Genomic DNA, 13051 nt, shown 5'->3' on the forward strand with positions numbered 1-13051 from the left:
GTGTACAGTATGTCCTTGCAGACCTTTTTATGTAAACACTGTCTTTTTAGAGAAAAGGCAGTGTTAACATTGCTATAATAACGAATGAGGAGCACAACCCACTAAAATGAAATGCACTTTATTATACAGGTTCAAAAATCACAGGTATCACACAATATCTAACAGCAAATCTCAGTATAGATACGACCATACATATACAATCCATATGAAACCTATATCCAAATCAGAAGATAAGCATAATCAATCCTGGATATGCAGAATAAATAGTACCAATCCAGATACAAAGAAGAATGGATACCTGTATAAGAATGTCCACCAAATATTACATACCAGAAACAATTGAAAATATCAGAATGAATGAGAGGAGGGTGAAAAAGCCAAAGAATAGCCCCCAACGTTTATCAACAGAGCAAAGTCGTACATGCCGAAACATTGGGGGCTATTCTTTGACTTTTTACATTTTAGTTGGTTGTGCTCCTCATTCATTATTATAGTACATTGTCTTATTAGCATCTGGAAATAGAGCTTTCGAGTAAGCACCCTTTTTTTTTTGTATTCGTATTGCCTGCATGGATCTATTGCATATGGCTGCTTCCTGGGTGCAGCACTGACGTTCAACGTCTTCACGCTCTGCATGGAGGCTCTGAACTTTCCCCATAAAGATGCATTGATTCCGTGCATCTCTTAAGGAGGAGCTGATTGGCCAGCATAGTGTTTGTGTGTTTGGCTCTGAGTCCTTGGCTGAGATCATCATCAGAATTGACACTCTCAGCCAATCCAATGCTTTCACATGTGAAAGCATTGGATTGGCTGAGAGTGTCAATTCTGATGATCTCGGCAAAGGGTGTGGAGTCAGTGCCGGCAGACCTGCTCCTTGCCGGATAAAGGTGTTTTTATTATATATATATTTTTTTAATAATTTTTTTTTATTTTTATAAAGCTTTTTAAGAAAGGCACAGGGGTTCTTTCCAAGTACATAGTGTTGTTTTTAACATAGACCTCTGTATTCCTGACCCTACAGTGTTCCTTTAAACATTCTGTTCTGAAAAATAGCAAGTACAACAATTACAATTATATTTTTAATTCTTAATTGCTAGAATGTTAAAGTTTCATCATACGCTCTTTGCAGTTTTCGCAATGTTATGCATGCCTTGTATGATGGGGGTGGGAAGTGGGCAACTAAAAAGCACTTTGGGTCACTAGTGTAGTTGATACAGTTGTCTTTAATCAAAAGCGCATGATATAGGGCTTTCCTGCACCACAACAAATTAGGTTACTTTAGCTGAAAAAACAGCTCTGTATTTCCTGTGTTTTAGATTTCCAAGACCATGAGAGGTGGAGTGTTCAGGTTACAATAAAATATATTTATTTCTTTTCTGTCTTTTTGTTTCGTCATTGGGTGTGTTCTGTTTTTATGCATATGTAATACACATTATGCACCCTGACACTTTAAGTCTATCTACAAAAATGTACGTAGGAGCACACAAATATATTCAAATGACTGTTCTGTCTGTAAGTTTTGAATATTCCTATCCCATACAATGTAAATACTTAAACAGATACATCAGGACATTCTTATTGCAGTATAAAACCAAAGAAAAAAAGTTTCTTGCACACTATCCCAAATCCTTATGCACAATTAAATACCTGGAGGTTTTCGTATGACTACAGTGGCCATTCAAGTGTTGGTTCACCTGCCATGTCAAGGCAAACCTCTTGCGTGTATATAAATTTATAATTTTGTATGCTTATATTTGCTTTTGTATTAAACCGCCATGTTACAGTGTTGCTGCCCACCCCATGTCTTCCCTACTAAGGGTTAATAAGTGTCTAGAGGTTTATAAAAATACCCCTCTGTCTCATTAGAGAGCTTACCATTTAGCTGAAAAGACCAGGGTGAATTGTTAGTGTAGGAATCACCTAAGAGGTTTTCCTTTGATGTGGCAGGTGAGCTTACACTTGAAAGCATATTGGAATGATATTAAAACCTCCAGGTATTTGAATCTGCGTTATTGGGATATTGCACAAGTAACTTTCTTTCTTTCTTTTTTATTGGGGCTAATGAGTACTGCAGTTGTTGCTGCTGCCCCTGGAGTAGTGTGAGTTTGAGCGCATGGCTTAATTTTGGAAGTTTGGATTGCAGTATGCCTAGTTACAGACAGTGAGTACATCGGAGCATTATCCTATGGTAATGTGCCTACTACAGACAATCATTACAAATAAACAGTATCAGATGTTGCACAAACATATCTCACTTCTGACTCAAAATAATAAACCCTTAGGAAGGGTTTCTACATACCAGAAAAAAAGAAATGAGATAATTGGTATTCAGTCAACGTTTCATAAAAAATGCTCTGCCTTAGATTTTCTACTGTGACAATAAGCTACCGGTATGTATGTTGCTCTTGACTGAGAGACCTTGTTCACATTTGTTTGATTCCCTTTTAGGCTTTCTTACAGAAACTGGCAAAACCAGGGCCAGCATTATACTTTCTTCAGGAACGGAGTTTGCTTTCCAGGTTACGCAGATGAGGATTAGAGTAAGTATTTGTATTACATTTATCGATTATTACTATTACACCAATCTTTATATATAATATATGAAGTGATGGCGAGACCACTAATTTGATGCTCTCAGCCAATCTCTGTGCTCTTGTTGTTTGGGTTAACATGGAAGGATCAGCCTAATTAGTAGCAGAGAGGATGTGACACGGCAACTGGTCAACCTAATTCACTGTTAAAATTAGTAAATGCAACATCATGATGCTGTGAATGCTACTTTATATTATTAAAAAAAAATAGGAATACGTGCTTCTCTATACAAAGCATCCGATTGGCTGAGTGTGATTTCTATGTATACCCAGTTAGGTCCCAAAAGCTTCACTATTAGAAGTATTGGATTGGACCATAAACCATATGTAATGATTTATATTGGAAGAGCAACAGGTGGACTGTTTTGTTCATCATTTTTTATTTAGAAAATTTAATTGGGAGCGCTACAAAATAATAAAAATAAACATAGTTACAATGTTATAGTTATATTTCATAATGTAATAGGTGTTTTTCGATTTTTTTCTGTTGGATCATTAGCATCAAATTCTACTTTTCACCTATACATTATGCCTATGTTTAAACATGAATAATCCAATAGTGTTGTGCACATGTGTGTTTTAACAGGGTACTCTAAGCAAATAGAGCATAACCACCCCAGTTCAGTGTAATCATGGTGGTGGAAGTCTCTCCCCACCTCTCCCCGTGGTCTGATTTTACATAAACAGACGCTCTCCACACCACCCATTGACATTTTCTGTATCCATTCCATTACCAGCATGAATGGCTGTGATAGGCAGGAAATATTTGTCACTGGAACATTTAGTTAGATTTAATTGAGGAACTGCTCTGAGCTATCTAATCTTTACTTTACTTTCATTTGAAGTGGCATGATTGGAATCTACCCATCCTCTAGATCAACAATAATTATCAGGGAATATACTCCTTTATACGCTCACTGTATTGCAATTTATAACAGAATGTTTTGTTTCTGTATAGTTTACTGTTAGATAAAAGAAAATTGTTGTTTTTATTTTCAAGGTCCGAAGGGGCGCTATAGGAGCCAAGTGTGGTTTGGTATTTGCCTACAATTCTCCGGGCAAATTTCATGCTGATGACCACTTTAAAAGATTGGACAAATTTGACTCCTGGAAGCTAACTGAATTTAGACAGTTTGTGAAAGAGAGGTAAAAATGTCAGATTCAGAGCTTATTTCCATATGCTTACTAAAGTTGAAAGGTTGTGGGATGTGTGCTGGTTTTTATTTTCTATTTATTTAGTTATGTGTAGTAGTACATCTACAATGTTCTTGAGTGTGTGTGAGTGTATGTGCGTGTGACCATTTTTATTGTTTGTTTTACTTGCCATATAGTTTATGTTCAATTAAAGTTTGCTTACCCTATTCATGACTGAAGTCTCAAAATTATTCCCACTGGTGGAGAGGAGGAGGGGAAGGGGAAGGAAGAGGAAGAGTATGTATTTTATTTAATGCTGATCTACCTAGAGTCTGCTGTATGTGGCTATGCTAAATGTGTGGTCAATTGTCTCTCTCACTACTACCATTTGTGTTTACTGTATTACACGATGAGATAATTTGTCTCTGTTTCTATATTATGTAGTGATGTATATAGTCTCCAATTCAGGGAGTGTACACGATTAAGTATTGTTTTTCTCATCACAATTATTGGGTGTATAAGTGCGCTTCCATTTACCTTTTCTATTTTTGGACTGATTGCATTGGTGTCCTTTGAGTGATTGACACTGGGTAAGCTGCGCATATACATTTACTAGTGCCAGTTATCTATGTGTACACTTTTTGTATGTTCACATTGTATCAGTATGAGTCCCAGCTGCTAGCAACTTTGTTCAAAAGTGTTTCACAGCTTCAAGGGCTTGATCAGTGAAGAGAACTCACTGCACAGATGCAACCAGGTTCTGATGGGATGGCGAACAGAAGAAGCATATTACTCCCTATTGGGAACTCCCATAGGGAGTAATATGCCGGTAAAATACAGCAAAACCGTATAACCCTATGGACATTCTTTTTTTGTTTTCCTTTTCCCACTTTCTCTCTCTATGTTTGTGCAAGAGTTTAAGTCTGGAGAATTGGAATGAGGAGTCAATTTCAATACTATTATACTGACCGTTATATGAACTCTATAGGCATTTTACTTTATATACGAATCACAGTCCTTTTCTTTCTACTTTTAAAATGTTTTTTTGTACAAAGTATTTTTTTTGCTATTGCTGCACCTATTTATTTATTGTGTTTATAGTATATTTACCCATTACTACTGACCAGGCATAATTATAAAGCCCCACACTCTGAGTGTGAACTGGTAGTGTATGTTTTATTTAATTTTTCCCTCTTGCGCTCCACCTTATTGCTACTTTTTTAATAAAAAATAAATAAAAAAACATATATAAATATGTATTAAAAAAAATTATTATATATTTATTAGTCACTGGTTTGCTATCATGGTTTGAAGTAAAAAAGATTCCTTTATTGGAAATTCATAAGACACTGATCGACGTTTCAGCCCCCGTCTGTGGCTTTCTTAAGGATGTTGTATGATCCTGAGGAAAGCCACAGACGGGGGCTGAAACGTCGATCAGTGTCTTATGAATTTGCCAGTATTTTATGTTTTGGCACTTGGCTTCAAGTATGCACCCGGTGACACCAATATTTGAGTGTGTGTGCAAGGACTATTAAGATAGATAGATATATATATATCTATCTATCTTAATAGTCCTTGCACACACACTCAAATATTGGTGTCACCGGGTGCATACTTGAAGCCAAGTGCCAAAACATATAAAATTCTATATTATAATAAATGCCCAGGAAGATTTACTTAATGGCTTTGTGTGTGTGTGTTTGCAGAACAAACCAGACATGCCCAGAAGTGGGAGAATATGATCCTGTAGCCTGGTTTGAGCTTGAGGAAGAGTGGGATGAAGTGGATATCCAAATGCATGAATGTAAAACTGCACAGGTGATTATCTGTCTTGATTTTGAGCATGACTTTGCAGCACAATATACATATATTTCCCAAAGGTAATGCAGCTTGAAATACGGAGGTGTTCTTTAGAATGAGGCTGCATACTTCGGCAGGATTTTCAATTCTGGAACTTGGCTGCAAAGCCAGCGTACATGGTCATTGGACCAACACTCCGTTATACTTCAAATACTTGTGCACTCACTGAGCCGTCCTCACTGATTTTATTTAGTGAATCTGTGGTGTCAGGATATAGCTGGTGTGTAAGTGTTCTAAGAGCTTTTCCATGTGAGACACTACATGGAATTCGAAAATGTTTTAAAGGGTTTCTACAATACTAGTGTTTTTTTATAGCGTGATGCCCTATTTGCATTATCCAGTCCACTGAAAAAATAAAAAAATAAATACTCAAAGAGCGCTTTAAAATAAGGTTTTACTTGCCTTAATCCAGCGCCGGACTACTCTGTGTACCCCCACCTGGTATCATGGGGGCCTCTCCAAGGTCCAGTCAAAGACTTCTCATAGAGGGAAAATGGAGGTAGGGCTCAGTGTGAAAAGAATTAGAGGGAGGGGAACAGGGATGCGTGGGGGGGTACAATCCGTGTGGGAGGTAGGGCAGATAAGAGCTTCTGCAAGGGAGAAGGAGAGTTCCAGGCTGCTTAAGTCTTGTGTGCTGGGGGATGCAAGTAGCATACAATTGCCAATATCTGTTGATGTATAGTGTTTCAAGCAGAAACACTGCACATCCAGACTCTAATTAAAATGACCACTTCAAAAAGCTGAAGTGGTCATGGTGGTTGTAATAACCCTTACACAGTCTTCCAGTTTGCAATCTGCCTGACAACTGAAAACATAGGTCGTAATCATTGTAGTAAAGTATTTAGGAGTCAATGCATCCTTTTCTTTGACATATAAAACTCCCTGTCAATTTCTTTGTTCCCTGTAGAAAAGCAATCAGATTTTTTTTTCTTCATTATTTAGGAATTTTAATAACGAAAATAAAAAAATGTATATAACAAGAAAATATTAATCAGTTCACATTTTATCTGGGTCTGTCAAGTTAATCTCCAAATGCATTTTATAATGATACATTTTTTTTCCCTCCCATAGTATTGGATGATAAAGTTTCTATGCACCCGAGAAGATGCAGCGGAACGCCTTGGAGTTCAAGGTTTAAATGCTCTGGGATACAAAAGGCCACTTGAAACAAAAACCAATGTAAATGTTACATGCCTCAAGTGTAAAGATGTGCCAGAGGACAGTGTGTGTGGCATGACTTTGATTTTAAAGACCTTGATGTTTATTGAACAGCTTGCACATGATGTGGTGAGTTTCACTTAGCCATTTCTTTCATACTTGCCCATGTATCTTGTCAGCACTGCCATAATCCTATATAATTTATATAAGTTATCACACAGAACACTTTTTAAATGATTTTGTTTGACTTTGAGCTCTAACTTTGGTTGTGAGGGGGGTCTTCCTTGTGCTGGCAATCCACATACCTCCTCATCTGTTCTGTTGAGGGTTGTGGTATATACACCAGTACTAGGTGCAGATCACTTTAAAATCTACCTCGCGGTCCCCCAGCACTTCTCAATTACTTATTAACTGAGCACCCCCGAGGTAGCCTTTAAAGGGAATTGCACCCAATATTGGAGGGGCTCCAATCTAAAATAAGATGCCCTGGGCAAGCTTAATCAAGCTCTGACCAGGCTGTATGGAAATTAATAGAAGGTATGTGTTTTAAAAAGATTGTATGTTCTTTCCACAGTACAGACAGCCAATAATTAATTCAGTATTTTATACTGCACCATATCTTACTGTATTGTACTGTACTGTACTGTGAGCGCTCTTGGGAAAGAGACACCAACAATTAAGCAATCGGGAAAATATTCCTTTTTAAAATGCACAATTACCCATATCTTTTAAACATTGTTTTATTGTTGCAAATATGACCCCTTTAGTTTACTATATTTGAGACAATGATTTACAGTGTTCTCCTATGTTATCCTTACAAAAATTGGTATGGTGGTGTTCATACTGGAGTAACCTTAATAAAGGAGTTAGTTTTACATTAACATCTGCTAACAGAATGATGGAAACACGTTTTGGATTCAGTTTATTTTTGACTGACATTTCACCATATATTCTTTACTCCTTGGTTTGGTGTCTTGTCTCCTTTATCAATGTATATGTACAAGTCATGCAAGGGAGATCAAATGTATATAAAGTTGTAATGAAAATTATTCAACCCCTATTGAAAATAAGATTTATTGTCACAATTTATAGACTTTCAGCTGTTTGCAATGAACAAATTATTATTATTATTATCGCCATTTATATAGCGGCAACAGATTCCGTAGCGCTTCAAATCAAACAAAAAATGTAAATAGTTCAAAACAACCAATGCTTCAAATGGTTTCCCCAAATTCAGTTGAAAATGCAACCTATAATGACTTTTCCAGTCTCAAAATGATTTAACCCTTTTACGGCAAGCATATTTACTACTTGGTAGAGCACCCTTTTGCTGTTTGAAACGAGTTCCATAGCCAGACACCAGCTTCTGGCAGCTTTTCTGAGGAATCATAGCCTGTTGCTCATGAGCAATAGCCTCCAGCTCAGTAATATTCTTGGGTTTGTGTGCTGCAATCACTTTCTTCAAATCCCACAAGAGATTTTTTTATGGGGTTCAAGTCATGTGATTGTGATGGCCACTGGAGAATTTTCCAGGATATGAGGTATGCTTGGGATCATTGTCTTGTTGGAAGGTTCCTCACAGATGGCGTGATGTTTTCTCGTAGGATTTTCTGATACTTCAAAGAATCAATCTTGTCTTCCACACACTGCAGGTTTCAAGTGCCAGAAAAAGCAAAGCAGCCTCAGGGCAACACCCAGCCACCACCATGCTTAACTCTAGGCAGAGTGTTCTCTTTGGCATATGCTTCATTCTTCTTCCTCCAGACATACTGCTGATCCACTGGGCTGAAGTTCCAGTTTTGTTTCATTGCTTCACTGAACAGAATCCCAGAATTCTGTGTCTTATTTATATGATTTTGAGCATATTGGAGTCTACTTTTCTTGTGCTTTTGGGTCAGTAATGGTGTACATCTTGGAGTTCTGGCATGGAAAACTTCTGCATTTATACATGCCCTACTGTGCTCACTGAAACCTCAGTGCCTGTCACTACCAAGTCTTCCTGCAGGTCTTTTGCAGTCACTCTGGTTTTACACAACCTGCCTTCTCAGAAATCTGGTTGCAGCCATTGAATGCTTCCTTTTTCTGCCCTGTCCAGGTAGTGTAACAACTTTGCTTCCAACAGTGTCTCTAGGAACATTCAGTGCCTTTGCGATATTTTTTTTATCCTGCTGTTCTTGTTTGTGAAGGGCAATGATCTCTTCTCTTAACTTCGACTTTTAATTGCCATATTTCTAACATGCTGTCAAACGTGACACTCAACAAACCCCTAGCCAGTTCAGGTATTTAAAGTGTTCCAGCTCCTGCACACCTGGTGTAACGAACGATTAGTTGCATTAGGTGTGCTTGAGACATCACTTGTTTGGCATATTTCTGCTGTTTTGAGGGATTCTATTCAGGAGATTGACTAATTTTGAGACTAGAGAAGTCATTATAAGTTGCAATTTCATTTGAATTTGGGGAAACCACTTGAAACATTCATTGTGTTGAGCTATTTCAATTACTTTTATTTGATTTGTTTATTGCAAAAGCTGAAGTCTCTAAATGTTGACAACAGAAACATGATTTTCAACGGGGGTTGAATAATTTTGACTACAACTGTATACTGTGAGTGAAATTAAGTACAATATATACTAGGCTTGGTTATTAATATACAGGTTGAATTTTAAGATTATTTATCTCCAGATACCTCAGCCTGTGTGACTCTAAAGATGTTTCCTAATGGGAAACGCCTTTTACATATGTCATTAGAATGATGCAAGAGGCAGTTGACAGAAATGTATGTATGTATGTATCTCATTAACTTAATACTCCTGAACTCTAACACTAGTTATTTTGTACTGTATTTTAAGGAATATATAGAAGAATGGCTGTCAAATGCTTCATAGTTGTATGAGAAGTCTTTTACATATTTTTCCCTTCAGGAGAAAGGCAACAGATCAAAACCGAGGTCACTTTTGGACTTTTCTGGATTGGATTTGCAGCTGCTTTGGATGTTTTATAAGAAGCTGCGAGACCAGTAAGTAAATGAGTTAGCCCGCTGGCTTTGCCTGTAACCTACGGTTTCCTTCCCATGACCGGACATTGCCTACTGATTGTAGTTGCTATTGTATTAACTTTTAATGGATTCTGCAGCTTGCATGTTAGTCTTTTTAAATGATCATAAAAATCTGTGTATGAATTATTATTTTTTTTAATAATTTTTTTTTTCAGGTACACAACCAAATTAGCATGTTTATAAATGGCTTTTTTGAGAGTAATATGCATGTTAACTTTTCATTGCGTTTCTATTCAACATTTCCCTGTAGTTCCAGAGAGGAGAGTATTTGTGCACAGACCATTCTACTTCAATTGCTCCAGGATTGCTCAAGTGTCCTGATAGCAGAAATACAACCTCAAGATAAAAGCCAAGCTCCTGATAAGGACAAAGGTGAAGCTGCTCAGGAACTGTACAGACATCTATGTGATGGTAAGTCTTATGTGTTCATGGAAATGATTAATTACTGAAATGAAGTTTCAATATATTAAATGGGGAAGAAATTGCAATAGGGATTTTGTGAAGAGGTATTTAGGAGTAGCGATCATATTTCAAAGCTGGTAGGTGTAAGATCAAGGAGCAATGTTTGTAAGAGACGTTGAATTCCAGCAGAATTGGTACAGACAAACTCCCTCCTGATTGAATGATTTATACACCATTATGTGTTTCGGAGTATTAACCATTTTGTAATATGCTTTGTTGATTCGTGTTTTTTTGCTGGGGAAATGGGGGGAGGGAGAGGAAGGTGTTAAGCTTTAACAGAAAAACATAGTACTATTCTGAAAATCGGGTATTGTGCAGTCCACAGTTCAAATTAGGATAATGATACTCATGATTTTTTTAGATAGTGCATGTCTCCTCTGTTGCTCTTCATCTGAAGAAGTCCTCGACTGCATTGAGGAAGTCTCACACTGGGTGCGAGTGATAGGCTGAGAGCATCATCTGACACACTCTGTGTTTTACTAGCTTCCCATTCAGAATACTGTCTGAGAAAGGTGCATACCATTTTACCACTGTTTATAAGATGTTATGCAATTTCTTTATAGAATTGGACAACATGAGCAACAGTTCTTCATCTTCAACTGCACACAAGGAAGAAATTTCAAATACTTTACTAAATGGAGCTGCTATTTTCTTCCCTGATGGACTGAAAAGACGGGATCGTTTGTTTTCGCTAATGGTATGTATACTGTAACATTATTTATACATTTATCCTGCCATCTACAAAGGGTGTAGATAATGGGGTCTTTTCCATATAGTTTTGAGCATGGAATGGACACGTTGCATCCTAATCCATAGGTAAACCGTAGCAAATGTTTCTAAAACCATTTAATTGTACACTGTTATTAATATTTTGGGTGATAGAATTTGGTTGCTAAACTTTTTAATTGTTTACAACACATGGCTACTCAGCCCTCACCCCTTCTTTTCCTATGCTCCTCCTGGCTGTAAATACCTTCATAAAACTGTTCCATCTCCATCTCAGTTCATCAGGCCTCACCTCACACTCCTACTCACAGCAAACAGCAATAGTAAAGCTCTGCATTTTTTTCTCACCACTACCCACCGACCCAGGATTCACAGGTTCTGCCTAAATATATAACATGCTCCTCCAGCTGTTTGAGATTCTCATTCAATTACCTCTTCATTCCCTTTATATTTTACCAATAGCTGTTTCTCTCTGTTAACTCTTTTAGTCATCACCTCCAAATTTCCCCTGCTACCTCTTGTCTCAAATCCCCATTGTATCCTTTAGATTGTAAGCTCATGTGCTATCTAGCTAAGCACTTGGTATAAAAGAGCTTCAATGGCTAGATATCCGCTTACGTGCATTGCTTTTTCTACCTCTTGTATTTGTCTGTGTATATTGTATGTTCTCCACTAATTGTACAGCGCTGCGGAATCTGTTGGCGCTTTATAAATACCAGTAATAAATACAAAAATTGAAGGAGAGTGGATAGATTTACATCTACCTACCCTAAATGTCTAATTTAAATTCCCACATTACATTGTGGGTATTTTGGGGTGCTTTGTGAAGAAACAGATGTACATGTTTAAAATCTAAAATTTGCTGTAAACTCTGTACCTAGCCAAAGGCTTAAACGTGAATCTATCATAATGAATATGAAATTGAGTAAGTCATAAAGGGAATTTTAGATGTTAGATTCATGTTTAACTTACAGCGAGAGTTCATCGGAAATGTTCTGTTTATGAATGCTTAATTCTTCTAATTTCCCCACTTGTATAACTCTCCCCTGATGAAATTGTATATATTTGAAATCTCCAACACTACCATCACTAATGACTTTCTGGTTCATAATATGAATCGATTTGCTAAAGCAGGGTGGGTGTGTTTGTAAAAACAAACAAACAAAAAAATCAAACAGATTCATTCATTCATGTTGCTTAACCCCTTAAGGACACATGACGTGTGTGACACGTCATGATTCCATTTTATTCCAGAAGTTTGGTCCTTAAGGGGTTAAAGGACCACTCTAGGCACCCAGACCACTTCAGCTTAATGAAGTGGTCTGGGTGCCAGGTCCCTCTAGGATTAACCCTTTTTTTTTTTTTTTTTTTTTTTAATAAACATAGCAGTTTCAGAGAAATAATAATTATATTTAGGGTTAATCCAGCCTCCAAATCCTCCGCCCGGCGCTGGAATAAAGGTAAGTTTTAACCCTTTACTCTCCCCAGAGCCCGGCGGGAGGGGGTCCCTGAGGGTGGGGGCACCCTCACGGCACTATAGTGCCAGGAAAAAGAGTGTTTTCCTGGCACTATAGTGGTCCTTTAAAGCTTGTAAGAAGTCCTTCTGTTTTGGATCTTTAAATGTCTTTTTGACATTGTGTTTTGTTTTTAAAAAAAAAAAAAAAAAAATGTATATACTTTTTTTCTTTAGGAGAGCATCACAGAAAATGAGCAGCCTCCGTCAGCACACATAACATTTAGGTCGCTATGCTCTTATTTCAGGTAGGTCTGATTTGGTATTATGTTTCTGATAACCAGCAGCAGTATCTGTTGCATTTATTTGTATGTTTTTTGTTTTTTTTCTGTAGCCAGTGATTTTGAGAATTGGATTCTGCATTGTATCAGAAGTTACTAACACATGTAACACCCCCCTTCCCATCTTGGGGTGGGGGTAATATTTCTGTGTCTTATAATAAGTGTTCCTCTCGTACTGCTCTAAAGTACACTTTGGGGAGAATGGAGGATAATTAACTTGCCTCGCCTACTTTCAGTGCGTTTTTGTGTTTGGTGGCATTTGGTCTCT

The 13051-nt window shown here is 37.3% G+C and overlaps 1 protein-coding gene across 2 annotated transcripts in view; it reads left to right on the forward strand.

The window, feature by feature from the left end:
- ZZEF1 (zinc finger ZZ-type and EF-hand domain containing 1) overlaps positions 1-13051 on the forward strand; it is a 130672-nt gene that overhangs the window by 43665 nt on the left and 73956 nt on the right. For both annotated transcript variants that reach the window (XM_063457428.1, XM_063457429.1), the window contains exons 10-17: positions 2449-2540; positions 3592-3737; positions 5435-5546; positions 6660-6875; positions 9668-9762; positions 10052-10212; positions 10827-10960; positions 12680-12750. In XM_063457428.1, the coding sequence (XP_063313498.1) occupies positions 2449-2540; positions 3592-3737; positions 5435-5546; positions 6660-6875; positions 9668-9762; positions 10052-10212; positions 10827-10960; positions 12680-12750 (1027 nt within the window). The remainder of the gene's footprint in view (positions 1-2448; positions 2541-3591; positions 3738-5434; positions 5547-6659; positions 6876-9667; positions 9763-10051; positions 10213-10826; positions 10961-12679; positions 12751-13051) is intronic.

The sequence above is a fragment of the Pelobates fuscus genome, chromosome 1 (assembly GCF_036172605.1).
Source record: "Pelobates fuscus isolate aPelFus1 chromosome 1, aPelFus1.pri, whole genome shotgun sequence".
Lineage (NCBI taxonomy): Eukaryota > Metazoa > Chordata > Amphibia > Anura > Pelobatidae > Pelobates > Pelobates fuscus.